Source organism: Ovis canadensis, chromosome 13 (genome assembly GCF_042477335.2).
Source record: "Ovis canadensis isolate MfBH-ARS-UI-01 breed Bighorn chromosome 13, ARS-UI_OviCan_v2, whole genome shotgun sequence".
NCBI classification, from domain to species: domain Eukaryota; kingdom Metazoa; phylum Chordata; class Mammalia; order Artiodactyla; family Bovidae; genus Ovis; species Ovis canadensis.
The window spans coordinates 44,801,138-44,817,662 of NC_091257.1; the positions used below are offsets into that span (position 1 = coordinate 44,801,138).

Consider the following 16,525-nt stretch of genomic DNA (forward strand, 5'->3'; position numbering starts at 1 on the left):
CCAATAGCCAAACCTGGAAGTAACCTCTGTGTCCACAGATGAATGGACAAAGAGAGTGTGGTATACATATACAATGATATACAATGCAGTATTATTCACTCATAAAAAAGGAGGAAACTCTGCCATTTGTGACAAAATGGATGGACCTTGAGGGCATTATGCTAACTGAAATAAATCAGAGATAGACCTTATGATCTTACATACATGTGAAATCTTAAACTAACAAACAACCGCCCCCCCCCCCCCCCAAATCTATGAAACAAACATATCTATACAGAGAATTGGAGAAGGAAATGGCAACCTACTCCAGTATTTTTGCCTGGAGAATCCCAGGGATGGAGGAGTCTGTGGGCTGCCGTCTATGGGGTTGCACATAGTCGGACACAGCTGAAGCAACTTAGTAGCAGCAGCAGCAGCATACAGAGACTAGATTGGTGGTTGCAAATTGGTGGGTACAAATTTCAGTTATAAAATAAGTAAGTTCTGGGGATTATAGATGGTGACTACAGGTAATAATACTGTATTGTATATTTGAAACTTGCTAACTGTGGAAAATTCTGAAAGAGATGGGAATACCGGACCACCTAACTTGCCTCTTGAGAAATCTGTATGCAGGTCAGGAAGCAACAGTTAGAACTGGACATGGAACAACAGACTGGTTCCAAATAGGAAAAGGTGTATATCAAGGCTGTATATTGTCACCCTGCTTATTTAACTTATATGCAGAGTACATCATGAGAAACGCTGGACTGGAAGAAACACAAGCTGGAATCAAGATTGCCGGGAGAAATATCAATAACCTCAGATATGCAGATGACACCACCCTTATGGCAGAAAGTGAAGAGGAGCTAAAAAGCCTCTTGATGAAAGTGAAAGAGGAGAGTGAAAAAGTTGGCTTAAAGCTCAACATTCAGAAAATGAAGATCATGGCATCCGGTCCTGTCACTTCATGGGAAATAGACAGGGAAACAGTGAAAACAGTGTCAGACTTTATTTTGGGGGGCTCTAAAATCACTGCAGATGGTGACTGCAGCCATGAAATTAAAAGACGCTTACTCCGTGGGAGGAAAGTTATGACCAACCTAGACAGCATATTCAAAAGCAGAGACATTACTTTGCCGACTAAGGTCTGTCTAGTCAAGGCTATGGTTTTTCTTGTGGTCATGTATGGATGTGAGAGTTGGACTGTGAAGAAGGCTGAGCGCCAAAGAATTGATGCTTTTGAACTGTGGTGTTGGAGAAGACTCTTGAGAGTCCCTTGGACTGCAAGGAGATCCAACCGGTCCATTCTGAAGGAGATCAAACCTGGGATTTCTTTGGAGGGAATGATGCTGAAGCTGAAAGTCCAGTACTTTGGCCACCTCATGCGAAGAGTTGACTCATTGGAAAAGACTGATGCTGGGAGGGATTGGGGGCAGTAGGAGAAGGGGATGACCAAGGATGGGATGGCTGGATGGCATCACGGACTGGATGGACATGAGTCTGAGTGAACTCTGGGAGATGGTGATGGACAGGGAGGCGTGGTGTGCTGCAATTCATGGGGTCGCAAAGAGTCGGACATGACTGAGCGACTGAACTGAACTGAACTGAACTGAACTGAAGAGAGTGGATCTAAAAGTTCTCATTCCAAGGAAAAAGAAATTTGTAACAATGTAAAGTGATGGATGTTAACTAGACATTGTGATCATTTTGCAATATATCTAGATATTGACTACATTGTACATCTGAATCCAATAAAATGTTACATGTCAATTAAGTCTCAACTAAAGAACAATACCAACAAGTTATGGAGGTCCTCTCCTGAGCAGAAGATTGGAAGAGATGGAAACTGAATCACCAAACTAAAGAATGAATGGATTTAGAGAAATGGATAATTATTTCAAGAAGTATGAAATTAAATCTCAGTCTTCTTCTCATATGAACTAATGCCTAATGGTGAAGAGATGAGATACATCTTCATCCCCCGCCCCCCAAATGTGAAGGCAACAAAACAAAATAAAACATGAATATTCTTAGTAGCTGCTTGTAAGGAGACAAAAGATAGTAGCAAAACTTCATGGGCATATAGGGGAGAAGGCAATGGCACCCCACTCCAGTCCTCTTGCCTGGAAAATCCCGTGGATGGAGGAGCCTGGTAGGCTGCAGTCCATGGGGTCACGAAGAGTCGGACACGACTGAGTGACTTCACTTTCACTTTTCACTTTCATGCCTTGGAGAAGGAAATGGCAACCCACTCCAGTGTTCTTGCCTGGAGAATACCAGGGACGGGGGAGCCTGGTGGGCTGCCGTCTATGGGGTCGCACAGAGTCAGACATGACTGAAGCGACTTAGCAGCAGCAGAGGATACTGGTGAAAAAAGTTATGACCATTATAGAAAAGATTATTGACAGCTTTTTAAAATGAGGGAGAGCTACACAATAATTTAGAAAGATACATGATCTTATGATCTACAAGATCAAGATACCGTGATCTTATATGCAGATTACAAAATCGCATATAAGATTTTAAAAAATGAATGCTTACTTACATTGTGTATCAAACATAGGACTATTTAGAATAGCCGTCTAATTGTTGCCACCAGTGGTGGAGTTTAAATGATATTAAAGAAGTTTTGCTAATTACTTTTTAGGTATGACAATGGTATTATGGATTTCTAAAGAGTGTCCTTAATTATTGGCAATATACAACAAAATGTTTATGGGTGAAACAAAAACATAAACTAACAGATAAATAGAATATAGAACAGTAAATGGGCAACGACATTACTAGAAATCAAATATTTTCTTCTTCATGTTTTTGCATCTTGCCTGACACATTCCTTTGATGGAAATTTAGTATCTCTCAATATGAAAACCAAGAAGATTATAATAAGAGTAAAAGAGAAATGAGGAAGTAGGGATAGCAATACAGCTTGGCTAACAAATGGAGGGAAAGACAATCCATTCTTGGAAGAGGATACAGAGGCAAGTTACTGCTTGTAGTTTGTTTTGAAGACAGGAAATTTAAGTAACTTTAACTTGCTTTGAGGAAGGAATAAGTAAAGAGTAAGAGGTTGCAGATACTGGAAACGGGGAATACTTTAGACAGCAAAGTTAAACTCAGAATTGGGAGAAGGACTCTCCTCTGGAAGTGCTGGAGAGGAGCTAAGGATGAGGGAGAGATGATTAGAAGCTGGTGGGGATGGGAAATAGGTCATTTGAAGACTGTTTTGCTTTAAGGTCACTGGCTAATGGTAGTGATGCTTGAGAGATGGGATAGGAGGTACAGGGAATGTCGTGAAGGTTTGGAGAAGCCGATGAGGAGAATGAGAGGGAGAGGCCATCAGCTGGCCGAGGAGACTCTGCAGATGCCTCTTCCCAGTGAGCACCAGGCATCATCCATCTGTAACATGTCCACAGGCCAAGTGGTCGAGAAGCCAGACTCTGGGATCCAGCAGGAGGGAGATGGTCAGGCCAGGGACTTGGAAAGCACAGAGGACAAGGGAGGTGATATAAGGGAGCTCATAAAAGGATGTTGTAACCAACTCACAGATTCCAGGCTTGATAGGAAAGAAAGTATGGCCAAAGGCAGTCTTGAGAGTGGGGTGGGTTAACTGACTCAGAGGAAGTTTTTGTATCAAGGAAGAAAAGGACTAGTGGAGGAAGGAAGTGAGAAAAATAGAAAAATAGGAGACTGATTTATTAGAGTCTTGGATGCTGAACTGGATATTTCAGAGGTAAGGATGTAGAGGAGATGTTCAAAGTACTGGGCTAATGGGATGCATGGGAGTGAGCGTGAGGGTCAGCCATATGGACTTTGCAATATTTCAGGACAATGGCAGGTGGGTGATGCATTAGCTCAGGGAAACTCAGTGATGGAGAATCTGGTAGAGAAGTCTTTGCAGGGTTCTCCAGATTCCGGGATCTAATGCCTGATGGTCTGAGGTGGAACTGGTGTAATAATAATAGAAATAGAGTCCACAATAAATGTAATATGCTTGAATTATCCCCAAATCATCAGCTCATACCCTAGTCTGTGGAAGAATTATCTTCCACTAAACTGGACCCTGTTGCCAAAAAGGTTGGGGACCGCTGCTTTACCGTGTAAGATTAAAAGAAAATTCAGAATTGTGGGAATCTTTAAGATTCCCTTATATGTTTTCCATCATATGCTCAGGTGTTTGTGTGTGTATGTGTGGTGTGTGCTATGTGTGTAGTTTTTGAGATTTAGCATGTGCAATTTCTTCTTTTTATAGGTCATTGGAAGGTATGTTAACCCTGTAGGGCAACCAAACGATAGAGCAGAGATGCTGAGAAGAACTAGTGAATTTTTTTTTTTTAAATTCTCAAGGTATTGCCTACTTTTGGGCTTCCCTGGTGGCTCAGACAATAAAGAATCTGTCTGCAATGCAGGAGACCTGGGTTTGATCCGTGGGTCGGGAAAGATACCCTAGAGAAGGGAATGGCAACCCACTTCAGTGGGAATTCTCCTTGCCTGGAGAATTCCATGGACTAGAGGAGCCTGGTGGGCTACAGTCCATGGGGTCGCAGAGTTGGACACAACTGAGCAACTAACACTTTCAGTCTGCTATTCTCGTTAGTGGTAGTAGCAGCAGCGGTAGTTGTAGTATAACAGCTGCAGCAAAACAACAGCCCAAAGAGAAGAAAACCCTTCAACTTCCTCTGTGTTTATACTGGATGCAGCTTGTGTTCAGAAACAGTTAGGACACCTCCTATTGTGGTGCTCCCTGGTGTACCATTACTCACAAACATTTCTACGTGGTTTCTCCATAAAACCCAGGACTTGCTCTGAGATACGGAATGAACGTATCACACCACAGGGGTTGATGAAATGTATTTCTTCCTCTTAGTGACAGTGTTTTACAAATAGAGCAACACTGCTCTCAAGTACCATCATCAAAGTCCAATGGCTCGCAACCCAGTTTCCTCAAATGGCATTCCAGAAATTATTTCAGAAGACAAAACAAAAATACAACCCCCAAAACAAGGTAGAAGTTATCCAAGAAATGTAAACTACAGTTAAAGGCTATTTTCCAGATGAACTTTTTTAGCCTGTTTCACCATGGATCACAAATCTACAGGTCAAGTTTTTCCTTAAGCTGAAATCCTTCGGGCTGAGGGAGGCTGGCCTCTTAGCACCCAGGTTACGCAGACTTTCAAGTTCAGGGTAATGTTTGCTATGTGCTATGGGAAGCTAGTGGTAAACACTAACATATTTCTCCAGAACAAACATGAAAATCACTTCTTTCTGTAATAAAGGAAACAATTGTTAGTAAATAGGGTTCTCTCCCCAGCTGTTAGTCAGATTCTGACCCCAACAGGAGTTTTCTATTTTCATAAATCATCACAAACTCTTCACTCTGGTATAGGTTTAAATTTATGGATTAAAGGGATACTGTGTGGCTGGAACATGCAATATAGTTGGAAATGCATCTCTGGAAGAAAAGAGTTGGGTGAAATTAGATAAAAGCTCCGTGAATCCAAAGAAACACAGCACATAGTATTTTTTCAGCCTGTTTGTCATTTGTCTTTGGATTTCAGGTATTTCTCATCCATAAAAGGCAGTTGCCTTTTCCTCATGTGACTCTGTGTCTATAATTAAATCGACACAGAGATGAGTCCAGGGGGTCAGTCCACCATGTCATTTTCTTTAAGATGTAAACGTTCAGGATTTGCTGGGAGAGGATAAAAGCCACAATTGTCTTTTAAGCTCCTGAACAGTACAGCAAAGCAGAGCTGAAAGAAGCAATTTACTCTCTTGGTGATTTTGAAGCTTAGCTGCTGGACATGTATTTTAAAAATTTTGAAATATAGATGAGAATTTGGAAACCATCTTAAAGAGATGATAAGGCAAAGAGAAACAGACCCCAGAAAGTATATTGTCTTTGGTGGCTGAAAAATGGTAATGTTGTAAGTAAGACTTCTACAGGTAGTGTTTTAGGTAAAAGGTGGATGAAATTCCTGTATCAGAGGGAACAGGAGAGTGAGAGAAACAGAGAGAAAGAAAGAAAGGAGGGAGGGAGGAGGAAAGAAAGAAAAAAAGGAGGAGGAAGGAGAAAGGGAGAGAGAATTTGGTCTGAGAGCTGCTGACCTGGGAAGTAACAAGTATCCCGCATTCTGATCAACAAGCTGCAGTAAGTACTGTAAACGGAGGCAGTGATGAGGAAGAAAATTCTCTTAAGGATAAGACAAACCAATGCAAGTTTGCCAAGCCACTGTCTGCGGCCCGCTGATTTAAAAAAGAACAATTTGCCGGGCTATACTCCCTGACGAACAGTTTCTCTGTTTCTGCTTTCCATGTCTGCGCTATCTGGTTGTAATTTGGACTTCCTGTGGGAACAGTCTTGTTCAAGAGATCAGTTCTCAGTTGTAACTTTCTGGTTTCCAGAGCTCCGAGGACAGTTCTTTACACCTTGGCTTTTTCTCTTGCTGTCGGTTATCCTAGCCTAGTCCCTGTCAGATTACTTTCACCTCAGGATTTCCCTCTCCTGAACTTAGCCCCAGAAGATTCAATAGATCTTAACACAGGTTGCATCTGACCACCTTGTGTGTCTCCCTCCTCGGGCTATACTCTTACAATCTGTAGCCCTGTCTCCCAGCATCTCATACTTGGCTGTTGCTGATGAAATCTTGCCAATTAAAAAAAAAAAAAAATAGGCCTTGTCTCTTTGTGCAGCTTTGGTTCCTTAACCCTGTTTGCTTACTTAGCTTCATTGTATTGAGAGATTGTAGCCTATCTGAAGGACCTTACTGACCCCAGGAGAGAGTCCACCAAAATAAGAAATTTGGTAGTTTGAAATCATTACTTTACTGCCTTTAGAATATTTTAAAAATACTTTATCCAACTCCAAAATTCTATTCCAAGAAGGATCTGGAACAAATTAGATTTAATGGATTGGTCTGAGTGTTGCAGACAGTTTGTTTCAAAATGCTTTAAATGGCAGAATATGGGGAAATCACCACATTCAAATCCTGTGTCCCTGCCCTGGACCATGAAGCCTGGAGACAGACCTTTACGGATGCTTCTGCCCGAAGCAGGCAGAACCTGCTTCTGCCCCTGGGATTAGAGAAGACCGATAAATAAAGTGGCGCCATCATGGGAGGAACAGAAAACCAAAGACTACAACCTTTTCATTGGGAGGCAGGAGTAAGAGCAGGGGTGACAGTGACCCCCCCAAGTGCCACACTTCACGCTTGCTTGAGCTGTGCATCACCAGGGGTTGTGCACCTTGCTCAAGCTTTTCCTGAACTGCATCATCTCCCTGGGGCATCCATCCACCCCTGTACTCACATGTTTGAACAGGGTCACAGAGAAGACTGAGTGAATCCCCACGAAGTCTAATATAAAGCAAGTACTGATACTTTATAAAAACTTCACTGACTTCTGCTTGTATCCTCCATCTCCCCCAGCCCTAACTTAGTTGTTGATGGTCTGTATTTGGGCAACAAATGAGGTGTTGTGTGCAGTGTCTCCTGAGGCAATCACAGGTCTTAGGAGAACATGAATAGTGTGGTGGCTTTTCAACATGGTCAGTGTCTTGTTCATCAAACCCTGTGGACATTCAGGTCACTGATGGGATAACCAGACAGTAATACTTCCTGTTAGAACTGAATCCCGTCAGGCCTATTCAGACTTAGAGGCTTATGTGAGCACAGTGGCATTTGGAATGCATATTCAATTTATAGGCAGGTTATATTTCAGAAGATTTGCAGCTAGAAGTTTGGCACTTCAAATACCTTTCTCTTTGGAAATTGGGCCAGCCCACAGGAAAACCTAGATCATCCACAATATGGCTTTGATGCATACAACTAAGTATTTGCAATAAAAAATAAAGCTGGGGAGGTTACTCCAGGAGTAATTTTTTTAAATAGAAAAAAAAATGATTGTGTTAATTACATTAAATTCTGATAGATTTAATGAGAGTAAGCCTTATGGAGATTCTGCAGAGGACATCTGGGGAATTTCAAAAGTTTTAGAGTTGGTGGCACTGATTCCTTAAAGTGAGTGGCCTAGAAAATGTTTCAAAGGAAATCTGATGGTTTCTAATTCATAAGCCAATTTCCTTAGAACATGTGAGAGTTAGAGTCAGTGAAGGAGGGAAATGAATAAAAATGAGATATTTATATATTAAACAGGAGGAGAAGCTGACTAAAAAATTGTATGTGAACACAAGAGAAAGAGATTTTTCTGAAGGGAAATCAACTGACTGTCTGGAGAGGAAAATGATGGGGAACTTTGGAAATCCTCTGGAGGAAACTTCAAAAAGTAGACAGTTCTTCCTCTGACAGGTCCACGGTTGGGACATTTTGGTGGCTCATCCAGTGGAGACTGGAGCATTTTCAGAAAAGACTTGCAGATGCAGAGGTTTCAAGAGGCACTCACTTCCTATGGTCTGATTCCTTCTGTGATAAAGGAATCACAGAACCATATAGTAAGGAAATTCACCTTAGTCCACTCAGTAGGGAAGATTTAATGTGCACGTGTGTGCTCAGTTGCTCAGTTATATCCCACTCTTTTCAACCCTATGGACTAGCCCATCGGGCTCCTCTGTCCGTGGGATTTCCCAGGCAAGAATACTGGAGTGCATTGCCATTTCCTCCTCCAGAGGATCTTCCAGACCCAGGGATCCAACCTGCGTCTCCTGTATTGCAGGCAGATGCTTTACCACTGAGCCACCTGGGAAGCCACAAGATATAATGCTATGATTTAATTTTGCCTATACAAACATATTTCTGCCTCCCTTTTCATTATTACAGATCTACCATCTCTCTACTTCTCAGTTAAAGAGCTAAGTTTAAAAAATTAGCTAGTTTAAGATAAAACTATCAGTACTCCAATTAAAAATACCCTTCAAATTAGCTTTGTTACAAGAATCTGAAATTGATATTAGACTTAAAAGTTTGCCCAGCCTATTCTTTTGATGGTAACAAATATAATAAATAATTTGCTAATTTCCAATTTACATTTAAGTCAGCAAGTAGACTATTTAGCTTTGCATTACCCAGAAAGAAATTTCCAAGTAAATTAATAGTAACTTCACCAAGAAATTATTTACTATCTTGAAAGTAATTTTCAAATACTCTCAATTGTTTATAGCTCTTCATGTAAAAAATATGGTCATTATCAAGTTTTAAAATCTATTTATTGATAAAAGGTCATTTAGACTCTTTGGGTCACGCTTGTTAAATATAGGTAAAAGTACTTTGAGATCTGAAAGTAATAATATTTCAAGTTTTCCATGAATTCAGAATTTCAAAAACTCATGACTTGTTATAATTAGTTATTTTATCATGGTCTTACTTTCTATTGTAATCAAATCTTATTTTTTAATGATATGGTTTTTATAAAAATATATATTTATTTATTTATTTGGCTGAGCTAGATCTTAGTTACTGCACATGGGATCTTTAATTGTGGCATTAGAATTTTTAGTTGCACATGCAGGATCTAGTTTCTTGGTCAGGGATTGAACCTGGGCCCCCTGCTTTGGAAGAACAGTCTCAGCCACTGGGCCACCAGAAAAGTATCTCTAAACAAATCTTGTATTATGTTTCTATAGAAAAAGTTTTATAAAATGAGCATAACTAAGCTGCATTTTGCACTAGCCTTGGAAAGATTTTTAATCAAAATCTATACTTTAAGGAATAACTGGGTAGCAGGGAATGTAGGTAATGGGGATATACTCCCACCCAGCTTGCACCAATCTGTCAAAGTTTAAGGCTAGTTACTATTGGTAAAGTTCCAGCCAGTGTAAATGATCATTAAATTGCAACAAAGAAAAAATAACTCACAACCAACACAACTCAGTTCAGTTGTTCAGTCATGTCCGACTCTTTGCGACCCCATGGACTGTAGCACTCCAGGCTTCCCTGTCCATCACCAACTCCCAGAGCCTGCTCAAACTCATATCCATTGCGTTGGTGATGCCATCCAACCATCTCATCTTCTGTCACCCCCTTCTCCTCCCGCCTTCAATCTTTCCCACCATCAGGGTCTTTTCCTATGAGTCAGTTCTTCGCATCAGGTGGCCAAAGGATTGGAGTTTCAGCTTCAGCATCAGTCCTTCCAATGAACACCCAGGACTGATCTCCTTCAGAATAGACTGGTTGGATCTCCTTGCAGTCCAAGGGACTCTCAAGAGTCTTCTCCAGCACCACAGTTGAAAGGCATCAATTCTTCTGCACTCAGCTTTGTTTATAGCCCAACTCTCACATCCATAAATGACTACTGGAAAAACCATAGCTTTGATTAGATGGACCTTTGTTGGTAAAGCAATGTCTCTGCTTTTTAATATGCTGTCTATTTGATCATAGCTTTTCTTCCAAGGAGCAAGCGTCTTTTTATTTCATGGCTGCAGTCACCATCTGTAGTGATTTTGGAGCCCCCCAAAATAAAGTCTCTCACTGTTTCCATTTTCCCCGTCAATTTGCCATGAAGTGATAGGACCAGATGCCGTGATCTTAGTTTTCTGAATGTTGAGTGTTAAGCCAACTTTTTCACTCCCCTTTCACTTTCATCAAGAGGCTCTTTAGTTCTTCTTGGCTTTCTGCCATAAGGGTGGTGTCATCTGCGTATCTGAGGTTATTGATATTTCTCCCAGCATCTTGATTCCAGCTTGTGCTTCATCCAGCCTGGCATTTCTCATGATGTACTCTGCATATAAGTTAAATAAGCAGGGTGACAATATACAGCCTTGATGTACTCCTTTCCCGATTTGGAATCAGTCTGTTTTCCATGTCTGGTTCTAACTGTTGCTTCCTGACCTGCATACGGATTTCTCAAGAGGCAAGTCAGGTGGTCTGGTATTGCCATCTCTTTCAGAATTTTCCACAGTTGTTGTGATCCACACAGTCAAAGGCTTTGGCATAGTCAATAAAGCAGAAGAAGGTGTTTTTTTGGAACTCTCTTGTTTTTTTGATGATCCAATGGATGCTGGCAATTTGATCTCTGGTTCCTCTGCCTTTTTTAAATTCAGCTTGAACATCTGGAAGTTCACAGTTCACATACTGTTGAAGCCTGGCTTGCAGAATTTTGAGAATTACTTTGCTAGTGTGTGAGATGAGTGCAATTGTGCGGTAGTTTGAATATTCTTTGGCATTGCTTTCTTTGGGATTGGAATGAAAACTGACCTTTTCCAGTCATGTAGCCACTCCTGAGTTTTCCAGATTTGTTGGCATATTGAATGCAGCACTTTCACAGCATCGTCTTTTAGGATTTGAAATGGCTCCACTGGAATTTCATCACCTCCACTAACTTTGTTTGTAGTGACGTTTCCTAAGGCCCACTTGACTTTGCATTCCAGGATGTCTGGCTCTTGGTGAGTGATCACACCATCGTGGTTATCTGGGTCATGATGATCTTTTTTGTATAGTTCTTCTGTGTATTCTTGCCACCTCTTCTTAATATCTTCTGCTTTTGTTCAGTTCAGTTCAGTTCAGTCGCTCAGTCGTGTCCGACTCTTTGCGACCCCATGAATTGCAGCACGCCAGGCCTCCCTGTCCATCACCAACTACCAGAGTTCACTCAGACTCACGTCCATCGAGTTGGTGATGCCATCCAGCCATCTCATCCTCTGTCGTCCCCTTCTCCTCCTGCCCCCAATCCCTCCCAGCATCAAAGTCTTTTCCAATGACTCAACTCTTCACATGAGGTGGCCGAAGTATTGGAGTTTCAGCTTCTGCATCAGTCCTTCCAAAGAACACCCAGGACTGATCTCCTTTAGAATAGACTGATTGGATCTCCTTGCAGTCCAAGGGACTCTCAAGAGTCTTCTCCAACACCACACTTCAAAAGCATCAATTCTTCGGTGCTCAGCTTTCTTCACCATCCAACTTTCACATCCATACATGACCACTGGAAAAACCATAGCCAAGGACTAGATGGACCTTTGTTGACAAAGTAATGTCTCTGCTTTTGAATATGCTATCTAGGTTGGTCATAACTTTCCTTCCAAGGAGTAAGCATCTTTTTATTTCATGGCTGCAGTCACCATCTGCAGTGATTTTGGAGCCCAGAAAAATAAAGTCTGACACTGTTTCCACAGTTTCCCCATCTATTTCCCATGAAGTGATGGGACCAGATGCCATGATCTTCGTTTTCTGAATGTTGAGCTTTAAGCCAACTTTTTCACTCTCCTCTTTCACTTTCATCAAGAGGCTTTTTAGTTTCTCTTCATGGAAATGGCAATCCACTCCAGTACTCTTGCCTCAAAAATCCCATGGATGGAGGAGCATGGTAGGCTGCAGTCCATTTGGGTCACAAAGAATCCGACACGACTGAGCGACTTCACTCCCTCAGTTTCTTAGGTATCTCTAATTTTCTTGAAGAGGTCTCTAATCTTTCCCATTCTATTGTTTTCCTTTTCTTTGCATTATCAGTGAGGAAGGCTTTCTTATCTCTCCTTGCTATTCTTTGGAACTCTGCATTCAAATGGGTATATCTTTCCTTTTCTCCTTGCCTTTAGCTTCTCTTCTTTCTCAGCTGTTTGTAAGGCCTCCTCAGACAGCCACTTTGCCTTTCTTGCATTTCTTCCCTTGGGGATGGTCTTGACCACTGTCTCCTGTAGTGTCACAAACCTCCATCCAAAGTTCTTCAGGCACTCTGTCTATCAGATCTAACCCCTTGAATCTATTTCTCACTTCCACTGTATAATTGTAAGGGATTTGATTTATGGCATAACTGAATGGTCTAGTGGTTTTCCCTACTTTTTTCAATTTAAGTCTGAATTTGGCAATAGGAGTTCATGATCTGAGCCATAGTCAGCTCCTGGTCTTGTTTTTGCTGACTGTATAGAGCCTTCTCCATCTTTGGCTGCAAAGAATATAATCAGTCTGATTTCAGTATTGACTATCTGGTGATGTCCATGTGTAGAGTCTTCTATTGTGTTGTTGGAAAAAGGTGTTTGCTATGACCAGTGAGTTCTCCCGGCAAAACTCTGTTAGCCTTTTACCTGCTTTGTTTTGTACTCCAAGGTCAAATTTGCCTGTTATTCCAGGTAGCTCTTGACTTCCTACTTTTGCATTCCAGTCCCTTATAATGAAGAGGACATCTTTTTTGGGTGTTAGTTCTAGAAGGTCTTGTAGGTCTTGATAGAACCATTCAGCTTCAACTTCTTCAGCATTACTGGTTGGGTAATAGACTTGGATTACTCTGAATTTGAATGGTTTTTCTTGGAAACGAACTGACATTATTCTGTCATTTTTGAGACTGCATCCAAGTACTGCATTTTGTACTCTTTTGTTGACCATGATGGCTACTCCATTTCTTCTAAGGGATTCTTGCCACAGTAGTAGATATAATGGTCATCTGAGTTAAATTCACCCATTCCAGTCCATTTTAGTTCACTGATTCCTAAAATGTTCACTCTTGCCATCTCCTATGTGACCACTTCCAATTTGCCTGGACCTAACATTTCAGGTTCCTATTGCTCTTTACAGCATCAGACTTTACTTCCATCACCCATCTAATCCACAACTGGGTATTGTTTTTGCTTTGGCTCCATCTCTTCATTCTTTCTGGAGTTATTTCTCCACTGATCTCCAGTAGCATGTTGGGCAACTACTGACCTGGGGAGTTTATCTTTCAGTGTCATACCTTTTTGCCTTTTCATACTGTTCATGGGGTTCTCAAGATAAGAATACTGAAGCTGTTTGCCATTCCTTTCTCCAGTGGACCACATTTTGTCAGAATTCTCCGCCGTGACCCATCCATCTTGGGTGGCCCTACACGGCATGGCTCATAGTTTCATTGAGCTAGGCAATGCTGTGGTCCATGTGATCAGTTTGGTAAGTTTTCTGTGATTGCGGTTTTCATTCTGTCTGCCCTCTGATGGATAAGGATCAGAGGTTTATGGACGCTTCCTGATAGGAGAGACTGACTGAGGGGGAAACTGGGTCTTGTTCTGATGGGCAGGACCATGTTCAGTAAATCTTTAATCCAATTTTCTGTTGATCAGCAAGGCTTTGTTTCTTCCCTGTTGCTTGACCTGAGGCCAAACCATGGTGGAGATAATGAAGATAATGGCAACCTCCTGGAAATGGCAACCCACTCTAGTATTCTTGCCTGGAGAATCCCATGGGTGGAGGAGCCTGTTGGGCTACAGTCCATGGGGTCGCAAAGAGTCAGACATGACTGAATGACTTCACACTCCCACCCTCGCACCCTGGCACTGCTGCAGTCAGTGCCTTAGACCCTGAAGCACGCCCTTGCTGACCCACGCCTCTGCCAGAGACTCCTGGACACTCATGGGCATGCCTGGGCCAGTTTATTGTGGGGTATTAAACAAGTTACATAATATATACAAACGTATATAAATAGTATCAGACACAAACAAAGCAGGACACTCAAAGGGAGTTAGAAAATATTTGCATAACCACTTGCTCCAAGAAGCTAAGGACTAAAATGGGGTCTAAGGTAGCTGAGAAAAGGAGATGCTGCTGCTGCTAAGTCGCTTCAGTCATGTCTGACTCTTTGTGACCCCATAGACGGCAGCCCACCAGGCTCCCCCGTCCCTGGGATTCTCCAGACAAGAACACTGGAGCGGGTTGCCATTTCCTTTTCTAGAACAGGAGATGTGAGCATCTTAATTACTTGGGTGTTATCCATTAACATTTGAATATACTATTTTATAATAAGCTACTGTCCTTGAGGATGTTAAATTATCTCAGTGAAGAGTGAAGAGAGAGGAAGTGGGGCAGGGGTGAAGGATGCCAAGGAGGATGTATTTTAAATCATTTTGTGGAAGACAAGTGGCCTTATTATTTCCCCCAAAAGAAGGAAGAAGTCTTGATGCCCCATAAATCCGTGAATACTGGACCTCCTTTTAGTCTTTCTCTTTCTGAATAGAAGGCATGTTGGCTTAAAGAAAAAATTCTTTCATAGCGTCAGTGCCCCAGTGCCACTGGCTGAGAACAGAGGCGGTCCTGCACCCAGGATGGCTGAATTAGTATTTCCCCAAGTCTGCCTCTGCCTGCTTGATTATGGAGATACTCTGTCCCTGCCAGTACTGAGAGTGTTGACTCTTCAATGGAGTCTTCTTTTGAGAACAACATCACATTAACAAGAATTTTTTTTCTTTCATTCAAATGTGACATTTTCAAGGGCTTACACTCATTAATTTCTTTCCTTTCCAGAAGGACCCCAAAGCCAGATTTGGGTCTTAATCTGGACAGAATCAGCTCTGTGGAACCTTGAGTTTCTGATTAAAGAGTGACTCACAAGGTGATTGAGTGGGGGTCTGCAGGGAGGCAGACTCTCAGACCCCACCCCAGACAGACCCCGTGTTTTATTTATAGAGACCTCCAGGTGATTCCAATATGCTCACAGTTTGGGAAGCCCTGCCCTAGGCACCTCTGAAAGCTGGGGTCCTGAAAACTCCAGGCTGGGGGTTCTCAAGGGCATTGAGATGGCCTTTGGCAAATAATCACATTTTACCACTTGCTATTGGAAACATCTGGAAAACCCCGTTTTGGCCAAGATTCTTATGCCTTTTGGCAATATACCAAAAAAGACTTTAAAACAGCATTTTAGACACATTCTCCAAAACATGACAAGGAGTCGATTTCTGATTTGGGTTGGGTTGTACTGCTAGTCAAACCATATGTAAAAGTTACTGCACTGAAAGAGGCTAAATGAATGACAGGCTGCCATGAGCTATAAAACTCCTGTTTTCTAGGAGTGATATTTTAAGTTAGGTCTGGCTTTTCTTATTTTATTTTTAATGTTTTCTTGGCCACATAGCTTGTGGGATCTTAGTTCCCCAACTAGTGACTGAACCCACATCCCTTGTATTGGAAGCATGGAGTCTTAACCACTGGACCACCAGGGAAGTCCCAGGTCTGGCATTTTAACTGTAAAACTAAAAACAAAGATCTGATCAATTTTCACTGAAGTCACTGAATTATTTCACTTTTTTTTTTTAATTAGCCACTGTTATTTTCTCCTTACTATGAAAAATAAACGAAGTTGCTGATTAGAGCAGACTCCTTACCTTTATATCTTGTGGGTTGATACCAGGATTTGTTTGACATCGCAGAGGTCCCAGAGTTTGAATATGAAAAATGTAGAGGAGAAATTCGTCCCTGGCAGAGAAGGGCCAGCCCACCTCCAGTAGGGTGTCGCTGATGGTGCTTGGGCCAATATTGTGCAGCTACAAGCAGGGAACATGGCACAGAACGGTCAGCACAAGGCAGCAAGTTGAAATCAAACTCCATAAACTCAGAACCCATTCTAAAAAAGCATGGATTTGGCTTTAAGTCATCTGCACTAGGACTGTGACAATAGGAAGAGTCTCTTAAGCAAGAGGAATCCTGGAAGCAAGATGGGCTGATGCTTAGAGAAGACAGTTCAGTCTGTGGAGCTCTCAGTGCAGAATTCCTTTGCAAAGGCCACCTTCACCATGTCTGATAACTGTGCCATTTCCCTTACGTTTATGTTAATCTAATCACAGCGAGAGAAACTTCACTTTAATTATCTGCTTTCTAAACTTGGTTATTCTTTCCTTACATTGAAATTGGCCTCTTTCCTG

At 41.8% G+C, this 16,525-nt stretch overlaps 1 protein-coding gene across 2 annotated transcripts in view; it reads right to left on the reverse strand.

The window, feature by feature from the left end:
• The window catches only part of ITGA8 (integrin subunit alpha 8), a 201,004-nt gene that overhangs the window by 36,907 nt on the left and 147,572 nt on the right, over positions 1-16,525 (reverse strand). For both annotated transcript variants that reach the window (XM_069547566.1, XM_069547567.1), the window contains exon 25: positions 15,989-16,147. In XM_069547566.1, the coding sequence (XP_069403667.1) occupies positions 15,989-16,147 (159 nt within the window). The remainder of the gene's footprint in view (positions 1-15,988; positions 16,148-16,525) is intronic.